Source organism: Clarias gariepinus, chromosome 1 (assembly GCF_024256425.1).
Source record: "Clarias gariepinus isolate MV-2021 ecotype Netherlands chromosome 1, CGAR_prim_01v2, whole genome shotgun sequence".
Lineage (NCBI taxonomy): Eukaryota > Metazoa > Chordata > Actinopteri > Siluriformes > Clariidae > Clarias > Clarias gariepinus.
In genome coordinates, this window is record NC_071100.1 from 23,154,818 (window position 1) to 23,180,939 (window position 26,122).

At 38.1% G+C, this 26,122-nt stretch overlaps 1 protein-coding gene across 1 annotated transcript; it reads right to left on the reverse strand.

Moving 5' to 3' along the window:
- Positions 1-1,543: 1,543 nt before the first annotated feature.
- LOC128524687 (butyrophilin subfamily 1 member A1-like) lies at positions 1,544-25,014 on the reverse strand. Its single transcript, XM_053497404.1, has 5 exons — positions 24,926-25,014; positions 24,766-24,825; positions 21,132-21,482; positions 2,041-2,319; positions 1,544-1,763 (listed from the first exon to the last, which is right to left on the reverse strand). The coding sequence occupies exons 2-5, from the start codon at positions 24,821-24,823 to the stop codon at positions 1,639-1,641; spliced, it is 813 nt and encodes a 270-aa protein (XP_053353379.1). The 5' UTR covers positions 24,824-24,825; positions 24,926-25,014; the 3' UTR covers positions 1,544-1,638.
- Between the last annotated feature and the right edge of the window lie 1,108 nt (positions 25,015-26,122).

Consider the following 26,122-nt stretch of genomic DNA (forward strand, 5'->3'; position numbering starts at 1 on the left):
ATTGTCATGAACCATTTTGTACCTAATTCTTTATTAGTACACTTATATAAACACATTTATTATTATACATTTGCACATTTGATCTCATATCATACAGCTATGGAAGGTATTTTATTTTTTTATCATCACACTATTCTGTATTACCCAAATGAGTATGGATTCCCTTTTAAGTCTTCTATTACTCTCAAGGTTTCTTCTTTATGTTCTCTCTGAGAGCTTTTCATGTCACCTTCTCCTTCAGCATCCACAATGGCTTTGGAGACTGATATATTTTTATATATATATTTAAAAAAATTTACCTTTTTAATTAGTGATGCTCCGATTGATCGGCCACCGATCATGATCGGCTGATATTGGCTTAAAATAGCTTGATCGGTGAACCCCAAACGTGCCGATCAATGGACGGAAATTACTTGCGCGACTTTTTCACACGTGCATGCACGGCGCACAGGTAAACAACAGCAGAGCAGAGCTTACCAGTGGCAACACGAGTTCTCCCGTCTGGAAGTTTTTCAAGTGTCCGATAAAGATGTAAAGTTAGCCGTTTGCAATGTGTGTCGTGATGAAATCCCTTGAGGTAGAAGCAAGCAACGGCATTTTAACACCACTAACATGATTAGGCATCTTAGAACACGCCATACAACTGAATATGCCGAGTATGAGAAACTATACCAGCTGAAGCCAACAACATCCCCATCCCTCAACCAGACGACTGTGAGTGACGCATTTAAACGACGTGAACCATACAGCAGGAATAGTACGAGGTTGAAAGACATCACGTTTAGACCCCTCTTTGTTTGGAATAATTTTAATACTTTGCCTTATTTGGAAAAGATGGTTTACAGTAGCCTTAAATTCTCATTTTCTAAAATAAACATTTGGTGGTTCTTCAAGATCTTGACTGTAGCCTATTTCTAGAGTTTTTAAAAAATATATATAGTTAATTTAGAGTTAGTTTCAATTCTACAAATGGTGCAAACTCTGCTAGATTATAGATAAAAGATTCCCATTCCCCTGCCATTCTGTGATCGGCAGTGATCAACAATCGCCAGATCATGATCTTGGTGATCGGTAATCGGTGATCGTCCCTAAAAATGCTGATCGGAGCATCTATATTTTAAATTGATATCTAAAATTTTTTTGGGGTTGTTGTTTAAAGCTTTACAATGTCCATTGTTAAAGGAGTAATACAAAATAAAATATAATTGAATTTATTGAGGTCTAAGTATCAATATGCTAATTTGCATAATGTTGCAGAATTATGTCACATTGCAAACATTTAAGCATTTTAATTAAAAACTTTAATGTATAGCTACTTTAGGGTTTTCTAATGAAAAACCTTAAAGCTAAATCATGTTTTCTGTAATAATGTCCTGATGTGCAGACAGAAACGTGACACTCTCTCAAACTTTTTATTTATTAAATATCCTCTTTTACTTTTAGAAAAGGATTGTGGTAATGTTATATAATAGATAAAGAAACTAAGATTTTAAGACAGGGCTGAATTAAATCTTCCGCTTCACAAAAAGCATGGCCAGCTGGACTCCACGTTTTTTGTGCGCTAACGCACCTGATATAAGTGGATGATTTACAACCCTTTCTGACTTAAAGTGAGTGTGTTTGAATGTGCTAGGAATGTTATAAAGGAATTTTAAGATTACCTTTCTTGTAACAGATAACTGCAGTTATTATTGCTCCAAGAGTAATAAGACATGCTGACACTGAAATGCCGACGTCCCACTTCCAAGCCTCAAAGACTTTACCTAAAATGAAACCAAGCCTGTTACAGATTTTTTTATGAACCCGGGGAAGAATACTTCATAATTGCAAGACAACTGGAAAGACAGAACAAACACAAAAAAAAAAAAAAATCAGAAATGCACACGTTCTAACACAAAAATATTATCTTTATCGTGTTCATGTTTAATTACCTCATATGTAATGACATATGTTACTATATAAATCTTAAAAAAATCTAAAAGTTTTATTTTATTATGTCTTATTTCAAGTTTTTTTTCATGTATTAATGATTTTGCTTACTATTAATGATGACTTCTGCTTCTATCATGTGATGTTTCTGTTGAAGTCTGCAGTAAAATCTGTTGGAGTCACTATAATCATGAACAGTGATGCGGCGTTTCACACTGAAGCCCTCAGTGTCTCTGTCAATCTGTGTCTCTTCAGCAGGCAGAGGGTCTCCTTCACTGTTCAGCCACAGAACATCAGGTTCAGGGTTCCAGCCTCTGGACTCACACACTAGATTAACCCCTCCTGAGTTATCATAACTCTCCATCGTGATCACTGGGTGGCTTCCCTGAGCTATAATCATGAAAAAGAAGAAAGTTTTAAATATACTGAAATTATATTAAGCTTTTAAGGTCACGTATAGAGCTAAACTAAGACTCGTGTAATTTTAGAAAGGCTGCCTATATTACCTTGTTATCGAACACACACACACAAACATTTTTGTTTCAGACTATTTGACACAGTTTTTATACTGAGGCACCATGATTACTGAGGTGAGCTTAGTCACGCGAGCGCTCAGCTAACAAAACTTTGACATAAACGAAAAACCCAGTTAATTAACAGTTAAGGAGTAGCGGCGCTTCAGTACTCGTACATTAAGGGATATAAAAATGCCCGTGTTAGTTTGGCTTCAGAGTTGCTAATGATTACCTACGAGTGTTAAACCCGGCTACATTAACGGATTCGAATCCTTCTGAATCACTCACTGAACGGTTCCGAGTCTCACAAGTCACTTGAGTCATTAAGGATTCTGACTGCGTTTTCCTATAATATTCCACTAGAGGGCGCTCATCGAATCCCTAGAAGCCACTAAATCCTTGGATTCATGAATCTCTTACTGTACACTGAGTCCGATAGATTCAATTAAATTCAATATTATTTGTATAACGCTTTTAACAATTGTCATTGTCGCTGTTACAAGTGGTTGTAAGTTGTTGCTTGGTTACGGTGTAGCTTGTGTGTAGTGTTGTTCTACCTCTAATTGTTTACAGGTGGAGTGGCTCATGAGGACGGATTCATTTGGCGACCGGCGTGATGGCGCAGTGATGGAGGATTCTTCGGCTTCCCCGCTCTCCTGGTTTCCCTTTTCGTATTTGATGTGTTCTTTCGATTATGTTGAGTGATTGCGAAAGGATCGCTAAGCAAGACATTTGTTGTTATTTTGTGAATTAAGTATAACTGAGTTGTGTTGGTAGCTGTTATGTTTTGTCACCTTACTTCCTGATCCTTGTTAAGTGGACTACGGCTGGGAGGTGGGTGCCTGTTTGTTATGTTCGTTTTTCTCCTGTTTTTGTTAGTAGGGAGGGAAGATTTTGTATCCTTTTATTTATAATTTCTTTTCTAGGTTAGTATTTGCGATCGGTAGTTAGTTTTATTCATTGTATTTTCTTTTGGCGTTTCCCCTCCCGAAGGCTATGCTGTTTTTGTCCATTTTAATTAATAAATTTCTTTTGTTTTGTGGTCGTGAAACTTTTGGGGAGTGAGAGCGGGGACCCCAGGGATCTTCTAAAGAGGATCCCTGTTTACTTGTTACGGTTAATTTATTTCTCTTTGAGTAGGGGTTTAATTTTATTCGTAACAAATGGGGGCTCGTCCGCTTGTTTTTTCCGGTATTTCTTTTTATGTTTGTTTTGGTTTAACAAGTCGGGGGTTGTCCGCCTGTCTCGCTGTTTTCTCGTTTATTTTTAAACGAGTTTTATTAACAGATGTCTAAAGGATACCATTGTTTGCTTTTTTTTGTAAGCAATAATTCATTTGTATTAATCTATTGACGTAAAGCACTCAATTATGGAGGTAGATATCGGAGCGTTTATTTCTAAACCTAGTATACAGCAATTTAATACATTTCGTAAAAAGGATCTTGTGCAAATTGCTGAAATTTTGAATGTTTCCATATCAACTTCTGCAGCCAAAAAAGTGATTAAAGCTGAAGTGTACGCTAAACTTGTTGAACAAGGTTTGTTGCCGGTAAAAAGTGATGTAGATAGTGAAATGGAAAAGAGTGAAGGTTTAGAAACGGCTGAATTACCATCATCTAAACCAGACCCTTTACTTCTGTTTAAGTTGAAGGAGATAGAGTTACAAATCAAGCGACAAGAGCATGATAATCATATGTTACATTTACGCGAACTTGAGATGGTTCATAAATAAAAAGAGAGAGAGAGAGCGCATGAGCGAACTGTAATTCCGTCTGTTGTAACTCCTGTGCATGTAAATGTGCCTACAACTGATCAATCAACAGAAAATGTTATTAGTATGCCTGCTGCTGTGATTCCATTTGATCCTAGTAAGCATATTAAGCTTGTGCCTCCGTTTCGTGAATCGGAGGTTGACGCATATTTTATTGCGTTTGAACGTATTGCGGCCAAATTGAATTGGCCGAGGGATATGTGGGCATTAATGCTACAGTGCAGTTTAGTAGGTAAAGCACAGGAGGTATGTTCTGCGCTACCCATCGAAGAGTCTCTCAATTATGATTTGGTAAAAGCTGCGGTGTTGCGGGTGTATGAACTTGTTCCTGAAGCATATAGACAGAAGTTTCGTAGTTACACTAAATCAGCGAAGCAAACATTTGTGGGATTTGCACGTGACAAGAAAGTTTTGTTGGAAAAGTGGTGTGCAGCATCTAAAACCACTACGTTTGATCAGTTACAAGATCTGATTCTGTTAGAGGACTTCAAGAACTGCTTACCGGAAAGTTTAGTGATTTACCTTAACGAACAAAAGGTGAATTCACTTTCAGCGGCTGCAGTGTTAGCAGATGAATATGTGCTTACTCATAAGACTACATTTTCTTCTGCTGCTGGTCCGAATTGTGGTACATCAGTGTTTTTAAATACTGAAAAACCTTACTCGATTACTCGTTCAATGAAACCAATGGCACGATTTGTTGAGCAATGTAAGGGGCAGAATAAGAGTTCTAACAACAAAAGGGTTTGTTTTTATTGTTTAGATCCTGGTCATTTAATTGCTGACTGTAAAGCTTGGAAGAAGAAAAAAACTGCAAAACCGAAGAGTGTGGGCAATGTTGTTTGTGAACCAGTGGATCTTGTTGAGAACCAATGTTGTTCAGATGTCTCTGACTTTACTCCTTTTGTTTTCAAAGGTGGTGTCTCAATTTCTCCTGATTCTACAGTGAAATCTATTTCCATCTTGAGAGACACAGGTTCGGCACAATCATTTATCCTTGAAAATGTGCTATCTTTTTCAAAGGAGACTTATACTGGAACTGATGTTTTGGTTCGTGGGATTGAGTTGAGCTGCGTAAGAGTTCCCCTTCATACTGTGTTTTTGACATCTGATTTAGTTTCAGGTCCTGTGAAAGTGGGAGTACGTTCAAGACTGCCTGTAGAGGGTGTGAGTTTAATTTTGGGAAATGACCTGGCCGGTGGCAAGGTATTTCCTCACCCGATTGTAGCACAGAGTCCTGTTTGTGATCCAAAGCTTGACAGTCAATTCCCTTTGACATTTTCAGCATGTGCAGTTACTCGTGCTCAAGCACGCAAAAATGAGGATATCATTGATTTATCTGATACCTTTCTTGCTTCTACAGATTCTCCCATTGAATTGACATTGTCTGTACAGCCTGAAACGGCTAGTGAAAATGCTGATCGAGAACCTTCATTGACAATGGGGCGAGACCAACTTGGTAGAGCCCAACGGTTGGATTCTTCCTTGACGCACTGTCTTGAGGCTGCGGAAGGTACCGTGGAAGGAGATAATGTTTGTGGTGTACAATACTTTTGGGACAGAGGCGTACTGATGCGTAAGTGGCTGTCTCAGAAGGCTAAAGAAGCTGATTTAAGTCCAGAGTATCAGATTGTGTTACCTTTTGGTTATCGAGCAGCAGTTCTTAAACTTGCTCATGATCATCCATTATCTGGTCATTTAGGTAGTACTAAAACATTCATGCGAGTTGCCAAGTACTTTTATTGGCCTGGTTTAAGATCTGCTGTAGCAAAGCATTTTCGTTCGTGTCACACTTGTCAACTTGCTGGTAAACCTAATCAAATCATTCGGCCGGCTCCTTTGCAGCCTATTCCAGTGATGGGAGAGCCATTTGAGCGACTCATTTTAGACTGTGTTGGCCCATTGCCAAAGTCAAAAGTGGGTTACCAGTATATTTTGACGTTGATGTGTGCAGCAACGCGTGTCCCTGAGGCAATACCGTTACGTAATCTTAAAGCAAAAACCATCGTGAAAGAGTTGATTAAATTTTGTTCAACGTTCGGTTTACCCCGTGTGATTCAGACGGATCAAGGAACAAATTTTAAATCTAAATTATTCGAACAAGTGTTGAATGGAATGTCTGTGAATCATGCTGTGTCAAGTGCATATTATCCACAATCACAAGGGGCGCTAGAGAGATTCCATCAGACTCTCAAATCAATGATGCGTGCTCACTGTGTGGAATCTGGTAAAGATTGGGCGGATGATCTTCCTTTGCTTTTGTTTGCGATAAGAGAGACCATTCAAGAATCTTTAGGTTACAGTCCAGCAGAGCTTGTCTTTGGACATGTGGTTCGTGGCCCTTTAAAGTTATTAAGCGAACAATTGGTTGCTGATAACATGTCGCTTGTACCAGTGGCCGATTATGTTTCTTCCATTCGTGGACGGCTTTGCAAGGTATGTGAAAGAGCGAAGAAAAATTTAGCTGATTCACAGGCAGAGATGAAGGAGTATTATGACCGTAAAAGTGTCGCTCGTTCGTTTCAGCCGGGTGATTCAGTTTTGGTGTTACTGGCTATGCCAGGTTCTGCATTGCAACAAAGATTTTCAGGTCCTTACACTGTGACCACGAAGTTGTCTGATACAAATTATTTGATTTGTACGCCTGATCGCCGGAGGAAGTCTCGAATGGTTCATGTTAACATGTTAAAGCCTTATGTGAAGGGGAATTCGACACCAACTGCGCTTACTGTTAAGCCAAGTGCTGTTGTTGCATCATTATCTACAGCAGATGATGTTGTTGAACAGGAGTTTTCTGTGCCTACTGGGCGATTATTGAACTCCCTAATATTGAATGATTTAGACCTTCACTTAAATCATTTAACTCCGACTCAGAAGAGAGATATTGTTGAGTTGATTGAAAATTCTCCTTCGCTCTTTTGTGACATTCCATCACAGACTACGGTACTGCAACATGATATCGATGTAGGTTATGCAAACCCTATAAAACAGCATCCCTACCGGCTTAATCCCAGGAAACGTGAGTTGATAAAAGCAGAGGTCGATTATTTGCATCGAAATAATTTTGCAAGTCCCAGTCAGAGTGCGTGGAGCTCACCGTGTTTACTAGTTCCGAAGGCTGATTCATCGGTTTGCTTTTGCACTGACTATCGTAAAGTCAATGCAGTAACTAAACCTGATTCCTTTCCACTCCCTTGTATGGAAGACTGCATTGACCGTGTTGGTCCTGCAAAGTTTGTAACGAAATTAGACCTTCTAAAGGGGTACTGGCAAGTACCCCTTACATCTCGGGCCTCAGAGATTTCCGCTTTTGTAACCCCGGACGATTTTATGCAGTACTCCGTTATGGCCTTTGAAATGCGTAATGCGCCATCAACATTCCAGAGATTAATGCGTATTGTATTAAGTGGAGTTGAGAAATGTGAGGCCTATTTGGACGATATTGTAATATATTCTTCTAGCTGGGAAGAACATGTGTGTTCTTTACGTGAGGTGTTTGCACGTCTTATTAATGCTTCTCTGACCTTAAATTTGTCGCCACAGTGGTGTACTTGGGGAAAAAGGTAGGTCAGGGTCATGTATGTCCAGTTGACGCAAAGATTGAAGCTATTTTGGAATTTCCGGTACCGAAAAATAAAAGGGAACTACGTAGATTTCTAGGTATGACAGGATACTATAGAGGATTCTGTCGTAACTTTGCCAGTGTTGTGTCACCACTAACCGATCTTCTCAGCACAGTTAGGGTCTTTGTGTGGTCTTCAGCTTGTGAGCAAGCTTTCCGAGCAGCTAAGGATTTATTGTGTAATGCCCCTATCCTTTTAGCGCCGGATTTTGGACGTCCCTTCAAGTTGGAAGTGGATGCTTCTGCTACTGGGGTTGGTGCCATTCTCATTCAAGAAAGCGAGTTGGAAATTGAACACCCAGTTTGTTATTTTTCAAAGAAACTTACACCGTGTCAGCGCAGATATAGTACAATTGAAAAGGAGGCCCTCGCCTTACTTTTAGCGTTGCAACATTTCGAGGTGTATTTAGGTGGAAGTTCCTTTCCAATTGTCGTGTATACAGATCATAATCCTCTTGTTTTTTTGGCCAGGATGCGTAACTTGAATACTCGTTTAATGCGTTGGTCGCTAATAATTCAAGAGTTTACTTTGGATATCTGGCATAAGAAAGGCTCTCAGAATGTGGTTGCAGATGCCTTGTCCAGGGTCCATGAGGCTGAAGCTTAAGTTGTGGTTAGATACAAACTTTTTGTTTGTATCTTTTTGGTGTGGAGGTGTTACAAGTGGTTGTAAGTTGTTGCTTGGTTACGGTGTAGCTTGTGTGTAGTGTTGTTCTACCTCTAATTGTTTACAGGTGGAGTGGCTCATGAGGACGGATTCGTTTGGCGACCGGCGTGATGGCGCAGTGATGGAGGATTCTTCGGCTTCCCCGCTCTCCTGGTTTCCCTTTTCGTATTTGATGTGTTCTTTCGATTATGTTGAGTGATTGCGAAAGGATCGCTAAGCAAGACATTTGTTGTTATTTTGTGAATTAAGTATAACTGAGTTGTGTTGGTAGCTGTTATGTTTTGTCACCTTACTTCCTGATCCTTGTTAAGTGGACTACGGCTGGGAGGTGGGTGCCTGTTTGTTATGTTCGTTTTTCTCCTGTTTTTGTTAGTAGGGAGGGAAGATTTTGTATCCTTTTCTTTATAATTTCTTTTCTAGGTTAGTTTTTGCGATCGGTAGTTAGTTTTGTTCATTGTATTTTCTTTTGGCGTTTCCCCTCCCGAAGGCTATGCTGTTTCTGTCCATTTTAATTAATAAATTTCTTTTCTTGCATTCTAACTGTGTTTTGTGGTCGTGAAACTTTTGGGGAGTGAGAGCGGGGACCCCAGGGATCTTCTAAAGAGGATCCCTGTTTACTTGTTACGGTTCATTTATTTCTCTTTGAGTAGGGGTTTAATTTTATTCGTAACAGTCGCAAAGCAGCTTTACACAATCAAAAGAATTATTTAAGTTTGTATGGAATGTGAATGTGTATGAATCCGCTGTAACCCTCGGTTACAGGACACGTATAGTATACACGTATAGTATTTTGAGTCTCTTTTGTTTTTGACCATTGTACTGTTCTCCTTGCATCTACGCATGCAATTTAACAGCAAGTCAAACTCCATCCATAAAGTACAGACGAGTCAGGATTTATCTCAGTGTTTGACGTTTTAATAAGATGCCAGGTACCTTATGAATTAAGAGTAAAACTAAAAGAAATGGCAAATAAACAATTATCAGTAGGCAAAGAAAATAGCAAGAAATACTGATATAGCAGGCTAAGCTAATATCTAATGGCTATCCACATATTACATAAAATTGAAGCTTTGAATAAATGTGATATTACAAATATATGCAAATATATATAATTAGATATTATATAATAAAACATTAACTTACAGATGATGCATTTATAAACACAAAACAAAGGATGGCATCCAATCATTGGACTGAAACCAACCGCATGTAGAACTCTACTCGTTTTTTTTTCTCTCTGAAGCAACTGCCACTAGGGGGCAGCAAAATTACATCAACAATGCTGGAGCAGAACACTGCAGCATTGTTGCTGATTGCTGTCCAGGATACTACATCCTAAGGATGTCCTATCTAATTCCTAAAGTCTTTAGACAATAGAAGAATAACCTCTGTAATAGGTCTGAGATACTTTATGTCTTTTCCAGATCCGCTTTTAGAAACTTTTAACTCCACTTTTCGCACTTTCCCATCAATACTTGGAAAGACTTTGGACACAAAAGCCATAGCCACTTGTTTCGAGAGCTCTGATTATCTTTTAAGAGAACAAGATCTCCTTCTTGAATGTCAGGCTGGGTACTATTCCATTTGCGACGACTTTGTAGTGTTGGAAGATATTCACGTCTCCAGCGATAATAAAAAGTTGTCGGCAAGACTCTGTACTTGCTTCCACTGTTGCCTGAACATGTCACTACTTGAGAAGTTCCCAGGAGATGGAGAAGCCCCGACCTTTTGAGTGAGGAGCATAGCCGGAGTTAGCATGAGAGGTGATTCGGGGTCTGATGAGATTGGAACTAAGGGCCTTGCATTAATTATTGCAGAAATTTCGGCCATGTATGTGCATAACACCTCATGTGAAAGGGGACGAGATCCATACTGCATCAACATTGAGTCCAGGATTCTCCTTACTACACCTATCAAACATTCCCAAGCTCCCCCCATGTGTGAAGCGTGGGGTGGATTAAATTCCCATGAACAAGAGCAATTGTTGAGGTATTCTTGCATCTTTGGGTCATTCGCCTATTGGAGAATCCCAGTTCTTTGTTTGCCGTTGCAAGGTGAAGAGGATGGCCCAACGTTTGCTCTCCGCATAACCTCCTCTTGTCCGACGAGCTGAGACTGAGAAAGGACCAAACACATCCAAACCGACATATGTAAAAGGCGGGGATGGACTGAGGCGCTCTTCCGGAAGATCAGCCATTTTCTGACTTTCTGTATTCCCACGTAACTTCCTACATACAACACACTTATGTATGACACTACTAATCGATCTCTTTCCATTAATTAGCCAGAATCCTGCACTGCGTATAGCCTCTTCAGTAAAGACTGCTTTACTTGCTCATGGAAGTGACGAATTAGTAAGATAGAGATAACATGACGTCCAGGTAAGACAATGGGATTTCCTCATCACTGACCACAGGTGCATGTGTTAGACGACCACCAATTGTGATTAGTCCGTCTTCACCGAGAACAGGATTCAACTTTAGTAGAGCACTGTTCTGAGTGATTTCAACATTTCTCATGAGAGCACTATACTCTTCAGGAAAGACTGACTTCTGAACAGAAAGAAGGATAATCTTTTTGGCTTCAGCCAACTCACTTAGACAGTAAGGTTTAAGGCACTTATGCCAGCCCATATATTTGCATGTCTGCCCTTTCGAATTACAGTGAAATGACCTGGCGACATGGATCAAGCACGTTACTGCTTTTAACAGGGACTTCCATGTGGAAAAGCGTTCAAAGCGTTCCGGGGTAAGTGGTTTCTCGATTATACCTGAGGCAGCAGTGTTCACTTGAGGTAAAGGTCGAACCTCTGAATCCGTCTCTGGATCCACTAGCTCACACATTTTTTGCAAGACTGGATTGCTTTCTGAGGCTACATGAAGAAAGTTCGGTCCTGTCAGCCACTTGGTACTTGTAAGAAGAAACTTCTTCACCAGTGGTTCTTTTGGCTCCGTCCCTTTTTGTGTTTCGACATAGTATTGTATGCGCTTCACTTTATTGCGGAAAGACACTGAGAAACTAGCACTGGAAATATTATCCTTTATCGCTGCTACAGCTGCTTCTAGCACCTCTGCCTGGGCCAGAGCAGTGGCTTGTTCCCTTTCGTGTTGAAGCACCTCCAGATCTGCCTCTATTTTGGCTTTGTCCAATTTATGGGCCATTTCTGATTTAATTTTGTCCAGATTAATCGCATTATCTTTCTTTACAAATGAAATATGAGTTCGTGCTGCTTCTGCTTGAGCTGTGCGGTGTTTGCTGCCATACTAGCTGACATCCTTGACGATCGCAATTAACGTGTTGAACGAGAAAGTTTTGAACCTGCTTCGAAAGCTCTGTCAACTGTGCTCATGGCTTCTTCTGTGATTTCCTCTGTAGAGGCTGCTAGCTTCTCATCTGAGTTTATAGTACTAATAAGACTGTGTTCTTTTGCCATGTAACTTGATTTGCTTATAGTATCTTTATCTTTTTACTGTACTGTTCTCCTTGCATCTACGCATGCAATTTAACAGCCAGCCAAACTCCATCCATAAAGTATAGACGAGTCAGGATTCATCTTAGTGTTTGACGTTTTAATAAGATGCCAGGTACCTTATGAATAAAGAGTAAAACTGATATAGTAGGCTAAGCTAATATCTAATGGTTATCCACATATTACATAAAATTGAAGCTTTGAATAAATGTGATATTACAAATATATGCAAATATATATTAGGGTGATTCCATCTCAAATGAACCAGTGGAAGAGAAATTTTCCACCATCACTTCTCAGATTTTGCTGATTTTTTCACCAATTGTAGGTATTGGCATAAAAATAAAAAACCCCAATTTTTTTGTCCCAACTCCCGCTCGTTAAAAAATGGCAGCCATCTTGATTTTTGGCCTCGACGCACTTCGAGACGTGCCACGCCCCTTTTTGAAATCCCCTTTTTCTAGATAACTCACTTGCTGTATGTCATATGGAGATGAAACTGGGTATATTTATGTATTTTTTATGTAGATTTAGATTCCGTAATCAGAATTTGGCTATCTGCTGTGGTTATGGAGATATTTCTGAAAAAACATTTTTTGGGGGTACCCCTTTTCGACCCCCCAGAACCCAAGGTCTGCATGTATATATGTTACTCAAAAAAATAGGGGTTACTTCACATCACCTTATCTTGAAAATAAATAAAAACCAGGGGTGTGTTATGCCCTGTTTTATAGAAATCATCAAAAATGAATTGTCCAGGTTTTGCAAATGTTTTACGATTTGATACACATTTTATATACAGAGAATGTACATGGATCTACACAATAGGCCTTATCTACCAGTAAATGTGTCATTTTATGGTGGTACATGTAAGATACATTATTACTGTCAAACAGTATCCTGTAACTGAACCATTCAGGTTCATACTGATCAGAAAGTTGAATTATCTCCAACCAACTCCATGAGTGACCTCGCACTCAAGGAACTTGAGGATGATTGCATCATCTTTTTCTTCGTACTAATTAAGTGTGTTTCATTTATGTTAATTCTTTTACTGAATCTTTCCAATGTAGTTTGTTGTCTTAATCACAATCTGATTACAAAGACTTGATGGCAAAGCTTGTCTGTTCTTTGGATTCTCGTGACTATATGTTGCACAGGTGTGAGCAGTGGCCCCCTAAATCAAAACTATCTGATTATCTTAATTAGGGAAGGGCAATATGGCCAAAAATATTTATCACAATATATATTTGAACATTTGCGATAACGATATAATTGACGATATGATTGACACGAGACAAAATACTTTACAATTCCAAAACTTTATTAGTGCAAAAAAAACCCATCAACTTACTTTCTATTAACTAGCAGCTGTTTGTATGTGCATTAAAGCTATATAAAATTTTAACAGTGCAAATGAAAATTCCTTGCTGACAATTTAACCAAAAGGCATTTTCAGTGGAAATGGGCTGACATATCCTGAGCATAACCATGTATAATATACACAAAACTTTAAAAAAGAGTTGCTTTGCAACATAAAACTGCAGTGTGGTAAATAAATAGGTCAAATAATAAAACTCAAAACTCTTAAGTAAAAACAAAACAAGCAAACAAAAAACATGGATAAATTATGCTACGGCTCATGAAAGTTTTTCACGTACTTTAACAGCTTTGTTGTACTCAAACAAGTGCTTCTGCTTTAAATTATAAAAAAGGTTTGTGGTGTTTCCTCCCTTCGCCACGACGACCTGCTTGCATGGTATGTTCTATAAAAAATTGTGCTTTGTTGGGTATCTGACGGGCGAAAACCACACACTACTGAAGTTGCACCATTTTTACAAACCAATTCTGGTTCATCTGGTTAATAGATAATATTAATTGAGTATTGTGAATTAATTTGCAAATATTATATATTTTTATTAAATAAATCACTATTTCTTCAATAGCTTTTTGGTCATGTCACCTGGTGACCCCAAACTAGTACCAATATAATTCCATTAGAGCCCCACACAAGGTACACCTGATTTTATCCCAAGATATGTCTTCATTCATTTTTATTTTATTTTTTATTTAAAAAAAGCTATTTCTTCAATAGCTTCTAGGTCATATGACCTGGTGACCCCAAACTGGTACCAAAATAATCAGATCTGAGACCCCCAAAAGGTACACCTCAATTAGGTACAGAAATGTCCTCAATTATTTTAATTTAATTTTTTATAAAAAAATAAATAAATAAACGCTGTTTCTTCAAGCTACAGATGCGTTGAAATTAATGAGATCCCTCTTTTTCAACCCAGACATTCTGTAAATGCCACGACGACCCGCTTGCTTGTTATGTTCTACAAAAAATTTTGTGCTTTGTTGGGTATCTAACGGGCGAAAACCAAACCAGTTCCACACTACTGAAGTTGCACCATTTTTACAAACCAATTCTGGTTCATCAACGATCCGCTTTTGCCCTTCTTATTCTCCGCCGCCGCCATGCTTTTTCCACTATAAAAATGTATGAAAACAAAGGCACTGCGCATGCGCGTTTTACCCCTATTCAATCGCGATATTTCATTTTCTTTTCATTGCCTAACATTGTACTGGTATAACCGTGAAAAGTATAATATGGCCCAGCCCTAATCTTGATGGTATATTTGAAAATGCTGATTTGGACCCAGATGACATTGTTCAGTTCAAGCAGTGGAATCATGAAAGCCATGGCAAAATTTCTGACATGTCTGTGTGTCTGATTTTATTATGAGACTTACTATGTGAAAAATGTGACTCCTGCACAGCTCATCACTATACAGCCAAGGCCCAAGCTGTTTATTTAAAAGAACTCCAAGAGAAACAGTCTTTGACTAGATATGCATTACAGAAGAATTTAAGGTTACTTTTACTTTGAAAGGAGCAGATTTTATGAGTATGCATTAAGTATTCTACAGATATTGCAGTACATTTCTGTATGTCAAATCATAAAATGTTGCAAAACCTGGACAATTCATTTTTAAAGATTTCTATAAAACAAGGCATAACACAACTCTGGTTTTTATTTATTTTCAAGATGAGGTGATGTGAAGTAACCCCTATTTTTTTGAGTGACATATATACATGCAGACCTTGGGTTCTGGGGGGTCGAAAAGGGGTACCCCCAAAAAGTGGTTTTTCAGAAATATCGCAGAATCTGAATCTACATGAAAAATTACATAAATATTTCGAGTTTCATCTCCATATGACATACAGCAAGTGAGTTATCTAGGAAAAGAGGATTTCAAAAAGGGGCGTGGCACGTCTCGAAGCGCGTCGAGGCCAAAAATCAAGATGGCTGACAAGCGGGAGTTGGGACAAAAAAATTGGGGCTTTTTATTTTCATGCCGATACCAACAATTGGTGAAAAAATCTGCAAAATCTGTGATCATGTGGTGGAACCCTCTGGTTGATTTGAGATGGAATCACCCATAAGTAGATATTATATAATAAAAAATTAACTTACAGATGATGCATTTATAAACACAAAACAAAGGATTGGCATCCAATCATTGGACTGAAACCAACCGCATGTAGAACTCTACTCGTCTTTTTTTTCCCTCTCTGAAGCAACTGCCACTAGGGGGCAGCAAAATCACATCAACACGTCAACAATGCTGGAGCAGAACAACCATAAACATAAAAGTTAATGAGAATCAAGAGCTACCAATGGCAAATATTTATTTTAATTACAAATGCACTTTAGGCATCAGGGATGGTTTGATTCAGTTAAAAAAAAGATATTTGCCAGCATTTGACCTGGGGATTTTGTGTCTATTAAGCATCACATTGTGTCTATTTAGTATCACATGCTTAATATTCCTATTTTGGTGTTGTGGGGTTGGAAACAAGGCTGGCGTGATACAAATGCCAGAGCCGTTTTTTATTACATTTTTTTTTATATTTTTGGTGGTTAATAAAAGCAGATTATAGAGTTTTATAGATCAAATCCTGGAAATGTGAAATAGCTGCAGTTTGTTGTGTCATTATAATACAGATTCAATCTGCTTTTGCCATGGTTCTCCACTAGGGGCAAAGGGCGTAGATTTGCTCTGGGCATTGGTGGGGACCTATGACTCCCCCCCATCCCCATCCCCTGCCTGGCAATGCTTCGATTGCTAGTATTAATTAGTATTCTCTCACTCGAAATGCAATTCATTAAGTTAAATTAAGGAACAGTGTAATGTTAAAGGAATGTTTAATAACTGACAAAAAGATAGTTTAATAAAGACTATTCTTTATTGAGCCATAGTGCAAATGAAACATCTCAAACATCAGTATATATAAAAGTAGATCACATCTAAACATGAACTACTGTTAGGTACCACACAACAGCTCAATGCCTATTGCTCCTATATAAAGGAGCCAAAAAGACCCTTCTCTCCATCGCTGTCTGATATACAGCACAGTTGTTTAGGTTCTGTCACCTGACAAAACAGGATAAACACATGCTTTTTAAACAGCAATCAGTCTTAGTGTGCAAATTTAGAATCAAATCATTAATGGTTGCCAAGTCAGTGAATGCATTTTAAAAATTATTTGTGCGAAGTGTTTATTGGTGAACCGTCAACAAAATTCTAGTCATGGCAATATTAGTATGTAGCACATAAATTTCTTCCACAAGACTGATTTCTGACATAATAGTCATTCTGACTGAATAGTCGTCATTAGGTTAGGAGAACTGACAGGGATTATATTTATACTTTTACATTTAGCTGTTTGATCTGCTGTTAGTGTTAAGTCCGTATTCACAGACTATAGCCTGCCCTGCTATAATGAATGTGCGTCAAAGCGGTAAAAAAGCCACTAGCATTAACGTTAACTGTTGTCGTTACTTTGATGGATTCACTAGCGAACTTGAAGTGACTTACACTTTTCTTCTTATGTCTAGCTTCTTTTATTTGCTGCCGCCATCCTCACATGTATGTCACCCAACACACCTTCTTGCACTGGAAAAAAAAATCCACTGCATTTGGCGCTGCTTGTATCTGAACGCAGCCATAGGCTCTCACATGATAGCAGGGAAAGGCACAGCCAATCAAAATGTTCATATGTGTTTTGGGGGCGGGAGGACTCACGGAGAGAACATGATATATTCCTTTCTGCGTGTCTAGGTTAAGGTTGACAGCACGATTTTTTTTAAGTGGATTAAATTATTGGTGGGAACATTTCAATGGTCGGAGGATATTGGTGGGGACACATCCCCTCCGTCCACCCTAAATCTACGCCCCTGCTAGGGGCGCTCACCGAATCCTTAGAATCCCTTAAACCTTTGGACTCATGAACACACTAAATCCCTCGGATCTGTCTGTTTCTAGGCGCAACGATTCCAGCAGATCTGCTGAATCCTACAGTTCAAATAAATCAGTACCCGCAATTTTAAGGCCGTTACAAACATTTTTCAAACATTTGTTCAAACATTTTACATGGAAAGAACATGATTTTGTCATGGTCAAACCGCTCATAACTAATTTTTACATTTATGAGCCCATTGACTAGACATGGTTTTGCCCTGACTCCTGCAGTACTAAACTATGTCCACTATTTCCTCTTGTTCTTTTAATATGGCTTCATGTTTACATATCATGTTTAGATGTCTAATGCTGAAAAGTAGCTAATTCATACGCAAACACACATACATATATTTATACACACACACACACACACACACACACACACAGTATAGACATTAGAGTTTAGTTGCTAAGTCCCTTTTGACATCAGTGGACACTGTTATAATTTGTTTCATTAGACCCAAACTGTCACTTTTGTCTTTTAGGCATTCCCCTTTAAGTGAATGTGCACTCTTTGCCCACTGTTTCTTTTGGTGTGCCCGGGTGGCTATGGCATCGGTTCTTGTGCACTATAGGATGTGCAGGACCCTCTTGTTTTCCTAAGGATTTTTTTACCCACTATGTTGGGCTTTACATGGTTAAAAAACTTATAAAAATTGGCAGACAGGTTGGAATCTACTGCCATTAGGATGCCCAAGAGTTGCGTGGCCCGGGGCCCTCACAAGAGATTTGGCTGCATAGCTCACTTGCTATGCAGCACTTGCTACACACATGCACGTATGCACACAAAAGTGACACATTCAGTGACATCACATTCAGTGACATCACACTGAGTAACATCATAGTGTGATGCTTTTTTTCCAGCATCTGCAGCCTATTCTACACACGTCCACATTAGAAATTGTAACACTCACACACCCACATCTTGGCCACAATAAAAAAAATTAAAAAAACATCTTGGCCACACACGGATACACACGGACACATACATGCACACACACACGCACAAACACACTCATACTTTACACACATACACACACATTACAAATTTAAAACTCACACACTCACATCTCTCTCTCTCTCTCTCAAGCATGCACATAGAAACACACACTAACAATTCACATGTCTCACACACACATACTAACACACATCACAAATGTCAACACACAAACTCACACACCACGCACACAAACATGCAGTTATTTTGTGTCATTTGCTAAAACGCATCCATTGGATTTTGATATACTCCTCCTAGGGAATTTACATGATTGCCACCAAACCAGGCCTATGTGATCTAAAGACATTGAGGATGCAAAATTGTAGAGGGATTAGTGGGTAGTTTGAGATACCAAAACGGGTAGTTTGAGTCAGCCTTTTGAGTGATCAACAGTGGGAAATCCCCTGACCTGGTTTTCTTCTGTCCCTCTCCAGCTAAAGATATCACTGCTATCCCACTTCACAACTCTGATCATTACACGATATCCTTCACTCTTACCCTACATAATCCTGTCTATTATCCTTTCCAGAGCCTGAATCCTTTTCTTTTCTACCATTAGAGATAGCACAGCTACTTTTATCCGATGTACTGTGTCCGATGTACCTTCTGCTCCATCCTCCCTGACTGTGGATAAGTTTTTTGTCTTTTATGTTGGAAAATTTGTAAAAATTTGCCAGATCTTCCCCAACCTCTACAGTAAATCTTCCCCTTCATCATCAATCTTACTATATCATCTGGTAATGTTCCTGCTGCATTTAAGGAGGCAAGGGTTACTCCTATCCTCAAGAAACACTGCCTATATCCAGCAGATGTCAGTAACTAGGGTTAGACCGATTTATCTTTTTAAGCTATCAGGCGATATCACTTCTCTCCTTTCCTTTACATTTTTTTTTAACCAAATGTCTCTTTATCTCTCACAGAACAACCTTAATAACCCTAACCAGTCTGGATTCAAAGCAGCACTGAGGAATTCCATTGTGCTAGATTTGGCTAAACTGTCATCTGTCCGCATCCTCCTGGACCTCTCAGCAGTACTTTACCTTGCAAGCCTTGGAATCTGTGGCATAGCATGGCAATGGTTTGTTTCTTATCTATAAGGCCAGTCGTATGGGGTGACATGGCAGGGATTCACATCTACTCCACGCAGACTCTCCAATAGTGTCCCACAAAGCTCAGTACTTGGCCTTCTTTTGTTCTCCCTCTATACCCAATCTCTTAGTTAAGTCATATCCCCACACTTTGTTTCATACCATTGTTATGCATATGACACTAAACAAATTTTCTCCTTTCCTCCCTCAGACACTCATATTTCCACTTTGATCGGACATGTCATCTTAGATGGCAGTTCATCAAATTAACCTTAATCTCAGCAAAACCAAATTGTTGTCCATCCCCGTTGATTCATTACCATCACGACTTTCGGTTCCTCTGGACAACACTCGGGCCACACCTTCAGTCACTGCCACGACTCCCCTTTTCTTTCAACACTCCTGATTTATCTCATTAATGAAAAATTTAGAGATTTTTTACTCCACTTTGTACACCGCTGACCCCTTCTTGCAGAAGGATACTAAACAATTTCTTGATCAATTAAATGTCCCCATACTATCTTCTGATGCCCGTAATCTTTTAGAAAAGCCAATTTTAGACGAGGAGGTGATAGCTGCCATTGTTTCCTTACAATCTGGGAAATCCCCAGGACCCGACGGTTTTCCGTCAGATTTTTATAAAAAATTCTCTGCACAGCTTGCTCCTTTTCTGACTGTTTTTGCAGAGTCCTTTAAGACCGGTATTCTCCCCCCAACTTTTAATCAAGCATATATCTCCTTATTGCTTAAAAAGGATAAGGACCCTTTGGATTGTGCTTCATATAGGCCTATTTCCCTGCTTAATTGTGACGTAAAAATTTTAGCTAAGGTGCTTGCCTCAAGACTTGAAGGTGTTCTCCCCACCATCATTTCACCTGATCAAACAGGATTTATAAAGAACCGTCAGTCTTTTTTTAACATCCGCCGTTTACTTAATGTGGTATATTCTCAGCATCATTCTGTTCCAGAATGTGTTGTCTCTTTGGATGCTGAGAAGGCATTTGATAGGGTAGGGTGGGAATACCTTTGTTTAGTTTTTGGAAAATTTGGGTTCGGTCCGGCCTAACTTTCTTGGATTAAATTACTTTATAGTGCTCCCACCGCTGTAGTTTTGACAAATGGCCTGTCTTCTCAACCGTTTAAATTACATTGTGGAACTCGTCAGGGTTGCCCGTTAAGCCCACTATTATTTGCCCTTGCTATTGAGCCTTTAGCAATTGCTTTACGTGAATGTCAACAGATTACTGGTATTTCATGTGGTGACGCCGTGCATAAAGTTACTCTATATGCAGATGATTTACTGCTTTTTATTTCTAACCCACAGATTTCATTACCGGCAGCTCTTTCCTTACTTGAGAATTTTGGTCAGCTCTCTGGCTATAAACTCAATCTGCATAAAAGTGAATGTTTTCCAATTAGTAAAGTAGACATGCAGTTACAGTACTCCAACATACCACTGAAGATAGTCAAAAATAAATTCACATATCTTGGTATCTGTATTACTCCCCAACATAATCATCTTTTTAAACATAATTTTGGTATTCTTCTTGAACAAATCAAGAAAGATCTTTCCAAATGGTCCCCCTTAAAGATTTCTCTCATTGGGCGCATTAAGCTAACTCCCATTCTAAAACCCAAACAAACAAAAAATACAATAGAAAATACAAATAATGTATGCAAAAACCACTGATATTATGGTATCATAATATACAGGTTTTCTGTAAAGTTAATTGTGTAAAGCTTAAATGCAGAAATGTTACTTACCCTCAACTCTGATGTGAACAATGATGTCATCATACCAGGATTTGTCCTCAATGAGACACTTATATTCTCCTTCATCAGAAACTCGGACAGGTGAGAGTTTAAGTGAAGCGTTGCCTTTCTGTAGCTCTTCTTTGAACAGTGATGTTCTTCCTCTGTATGATGGAGTCTGCTTTTCATATCTGTCTGCATGATCCCTGTAGCGATGCACTAATAAGGGCATTTCCTCTAGCCTCAGCCACTCCACTGTCATGTCCACAGCACTGGTGTTGGGTTTGATGAAACAAGGAAGGACCAGATTTTCACCAGCTACAGCATCAAGAGAAGCTTCTGGCCCAACCACCTTTAACTGCTCTGTTTTTTTCCCAAAAAAGAAACAAATAATAACTTATAGATACAATGGTCAAGACAGAAAGAATCAGACTGTCAGAACAAATGAATAAAGTCCCATGCAAGGAGGACATTGAGTGGAGTTTTTCCCTGATATGGGGAGTAAAAACCCATGGCAGTGTCAGTCAGATGTTTGTCTCAAATGAAACACTTACGCCAAAACATAGCAAGGCTTATTTAGGTAATTATGCTGTCTGGTCAAAAAAAAGTCACCATTCAGAAGGGTACAACTATTGGGCTGCAGCAAGCAAAGAAAACAATTTTAAAGGAACTGGGTTAAGAACCCTTTAACACATTAAAACCTGGATGGATATTGCTGAACCATCAACTTTGTGTAAGAAATTTGGGGTTTAGCCTCATGACTGGAGATCACTTAAACACTTGGTAAAATTTGGCATGATAAAAATCAAAACCATATAATAGTTAAAATTAGAGTGCACTCAATCACAGGACTGGGAGTAAACTGCAGTGTTGCTGTAAGAAAACCACTTGTTAGTGAGACTAATCAGAAAAAAAGGCTTAAATTTGCTAGGGAGCCTAAACTTTGGACTTTGAAGCAATGAAAAAAGGTCATGTAGTCTGCTGAGTTCAGTTTGACCCTAGTCCAAAAATTGATGGGTGCAACAGGGTAAGGAGGGAAATGCATGAAGTGATGCACCCATCATGCATAGTGGACACTGTACAAACCTCTGGAGACAGTGTTACGATGTGGGGTTGCTTCAGTTGGTCAGGTCTAGGTTCAAAAATTTTATGTGGCAATAAGATGTAGTCAGCTGATGACCTGAGTGCCAGGGTATCACATCAATAAAGTTTTTATTCCATGATGGCACAGACATATTCCAGGACTCAAATTGTGAATGTGCTGTAATTAAAGCTAAAGGTGATGGAATGATATCTTAGCTTGTGGGACTTTAACAGTACATTCGCCATGAAAACTGAAACTCATATTTTTTGATGATCGCTTACAAATTGTATAGGACTGTACACATTAGCTGATGAAAACATAAATATGAAATGAACAATGAATAACATATTTCAAAAACAGTTTCACTCTTTGCCTTTGTGGTGATCCTCATATCACCCTGAACAATGCTGATGGTTTGTCTGTGGAACATTAGATGATTTTGGTTCTTGAGATTGTTCTGGTTGACTGACCAATAATTGGGCTATTGACCCACTCTTCCCCTTCACAAGACAAATGATTGTGTAAAGCACATTAAGAAGGAAATAAATGTCGAAAACCATTCCAGGTGACTACCTCATGAATCAGATGAGAGAATGCCATGAATTTTGGACATGAATTACTTTGGACAATCTAAAATATAAAACCTATTCTGGTTTTAAAATTGCACAAATACTAAAATTGTATCTGTGCAATTTTATTGTTTAACACTTGTTCACTACATATTTCATACATAGGTCATTATGTAGGGGACTACCTGTACATGCATACACACATACATACAGTAAATGTTAAACACTGCAAAATAGAAAGCCATTTTTTGCACCTTTAGGACTGACATTTTGCCCATTCTTTTATTTCTATTTACAGAACTGCCACTCACCAGATTTGTTTTATTACACCGCTATTCTGAGGAAATTCCAGAGATTGTTGTGCATGAAATCGAAGGAGATCAGCAATTATTATAGAAATACTCAAATCTGTCTGACACTGATCATGACACAGTCAAAATCATCGAGATCAGAGTTTTGTGCTGATGGTTTATGTGAACGTTGCCTGAAGTTAAATGCCTGTATCTGTGCAATTTTATACACAACACAGTTGCCAGACAGTTGACTGATTAGATAATTACATGTATGTGTAGGCATACAGGTGTCTCTAATAAAGTAATTGGTGTGTTTATCCCTCTCTTCGCAAGGTGCCACTGTATTGAGATAATCAATTATTCACTTCATCCTTCAGAGGTTTTAATGTTAACTAGCATTATAAATGCATTAACATTAACAACATAAATAAAATAAATAAAGTTCTAATCTAATTTGCTAAATTTGTTAAATGTTTAGTAAAACTTAAAACATATTTACAGTAAAGACTGTAATGTGTAACTTGATCTAAAGTAACACATAATCCAGTATATTCCCTCAATGCAGGATACAACTGAGCTGAAGAGTCTTGTTCCAGGATGCAGATATTGCTGGTTGGTGGTGTTAGGACTTGACCACACCACCTTCTGATCTGTAATTTAAATCCTTAGGAACTGAGCCACCAGAGCTAGCCCTTTTAGTACAACCACAAGCGTTTATAATACTAAATTAACACCACTAAATATTATACTGAATCAGTACCAGTTATTTGGGCTAGTTGTGGTGACTCGGTGCTTAAGGCTTTGCTTTACAGTTTAGAATGTTGTGTGCTTTATTTCCAGCATTGCTCATTTATATCCTGTATTAGTCAAATTAATTTACTGGATTTATGATATTGCAATATTTATTTTAATAAATTTATTTTAAAGTTAATTACTGTAAACTTCACATTGTACAGGTATAATGAAACACTTTGTACTTTGGTGCATCGCATGCATAATGTATGTATAAGTTCTAGCACACACATCACACCTCCGAAATGCAATAAACATTCCTATGAACTTAACCGTAAATGAAAACTTGGAGAGAACAGAATTTGGGGGAAAAAAAAACTTTGATGCATGCTGAACCTAAAAATAAAAGAGCTAGACACTTTTCCTTTTCTCTCCTTTACATTGTTTAAACTAGGGATGGATGTTTTACAAACTGACACATAAATATAATGCATAAAAAAATAATCCCAACAATCAGAAACCCTGAAGTTACAGGAAGTTATTTTATTAAAGAGTGATGAGGATCAGTCTGTTTTTCAGGACCACAATGCTGTAAAATATTTCTCTCTTCCCCAGAGAACAAATGCAAAACAATTGAAAGCATGAACAGGTTTGATGAGGTCCGATTAATTTAGTTAATTCCACATGTAGAACAGGTTCTAGTCTCTGGGAGTTTTGAAAATTTTCTTTATAATCGTGAATCATTACACACTTTCACATGTTACTCTTGTGTACAGAGATTCACAGAATATTATTCAGAATGTTTATCTGTGAGTTTTGTTTATACGCTAACAGCAAATTACTCTGCTTTCAGGCTTCATTTCAGTGTTTACAAGTAGACCAAATATAAACTATATTATATACAACATTAATTCCACAACCATAGAATTCACTAATGCTTACACACACATGAGAATATTTTTTCATACCTGAATGAGATTCCATAAAGCTGTAGAAAATCAGGAGAGTCACACCAACAACCATCATCCCTGAAAGACAATTTCACATTATTTGTTCAAACTAAATTACATTACACCTGTGTTTAGCACAAATTATACTATTACTTCTGCCAAAAATCTAAATACTTACTTATTTTAAGATGTGTAGATGAAAGTTAACACACTTTGTTCCAAAGGTTCACTCTTCCACAGTTGGTGTACTTTCGTTTTTGGTCGTTTGGAAGACCCCCTTTTTTCTAAAGAAACATAATAGGAAGTGAGATGTGTGTTAACACAGACTAGTTTAGGTTCTAGTTGCAACAGGCAGAAGTAGTATAATACTAAATCACACTATTTTATGTATGAAAATCAAATGACATTAATTTGTTTTTAACGAAAAATCCACCCTGAAAAGCATACATGTTAATTTTTATAATTACAATGTGATCTTCAGTGGTGTTCAAAATGTATTTTGTAACAAAATTTCAAGTGGAGTTTTTAGTTTAAATTTCTTTCATCTACGTGTTCATGATTTTTCACTTTAGTTTAATCCTGCAGTACCCACAATGCACACACAGTACTCACAGTCTGAAACAGTACAATCTTAAGCTTTTAGGAATCCTAGGGAGATTGTAATGAAATATGGCAGATATTAATGGGTAAGAATCGAAATAACAATCAGAATAGAACATGACAGGACTATAAAAAACTTTAGACTAAAAAATGATTGACTCCTGCACATGGACATAAAAAGTCTTTGCATGAGGCAGAGACTGAAAGCAGTAAGGAGAGATGAGAGTGAGTTTAGTTGATGATAATTATGTGTGTAAAAATCCCAGGAGACCAGCAGCTTCTGAAATCACTGTGCTGCTGCCACATGATTGGCTGACTGAATAAATGAAATGACCTACTGTGTATAAATAAGCAGATGTAAAAGTGTTCCTTTTATAGTGGACCGGAAGTCTATATATACAGTACTTTGTTTTAAATTGCTGACTCAGTTCATGAAGTGATTGTGTGTTTGAAATGATCTGTGCAAGTAAAATATTTTTAATTAATATTTATTAGTGTGTAATATGAAAACATGCCAATGTATAGCAGGTTTAGCTGCAGCATTAATAATCAATCTGATAATAAAGCAAATCCTACAAATATTCTTCACTGACATCAAAACTGTTTAGCATTAAAATACTGTAAATACTGGGCTGACTGTGCTGCTTAATGTTTGCTGTATAGCAAAATATATAACAGCAAAATATATATATATATAGCAACTACACAACAGCGCAGCAGAACAGGAGTAGGTTCATTAACGGTGGACACTTTTAGATTAATTATTAGGAATAAT

What these genes read in the sequence shown, in the direction of transcription:
- LOC128524687 (XM_053497404.1), bottom strand. Translation starts at nt 24,823, where the DNA reads ATGATGGTTGTTGGTGTGACTCTCCTGATTTTCTACAGCTTTATGGAA. An exon ending in CTTTATGGAATCTCATTCAG is followed by an intron (nt 21,483 to 24,765) that starts GTATGAAAAAAT and finishes GGAAAAAAACAG; the next exon opens with AGCAGTTAAAGGTGGTTGGG. An exon ending in TGTTCACATCAGAGTTGAGG is followed by an intron (nt 2,320 to 21,131) that starts GTAAGTAACATT and finishes TCATGATTATAG; the next exon opens with CTCAGGGAAGCCACCCAGTG.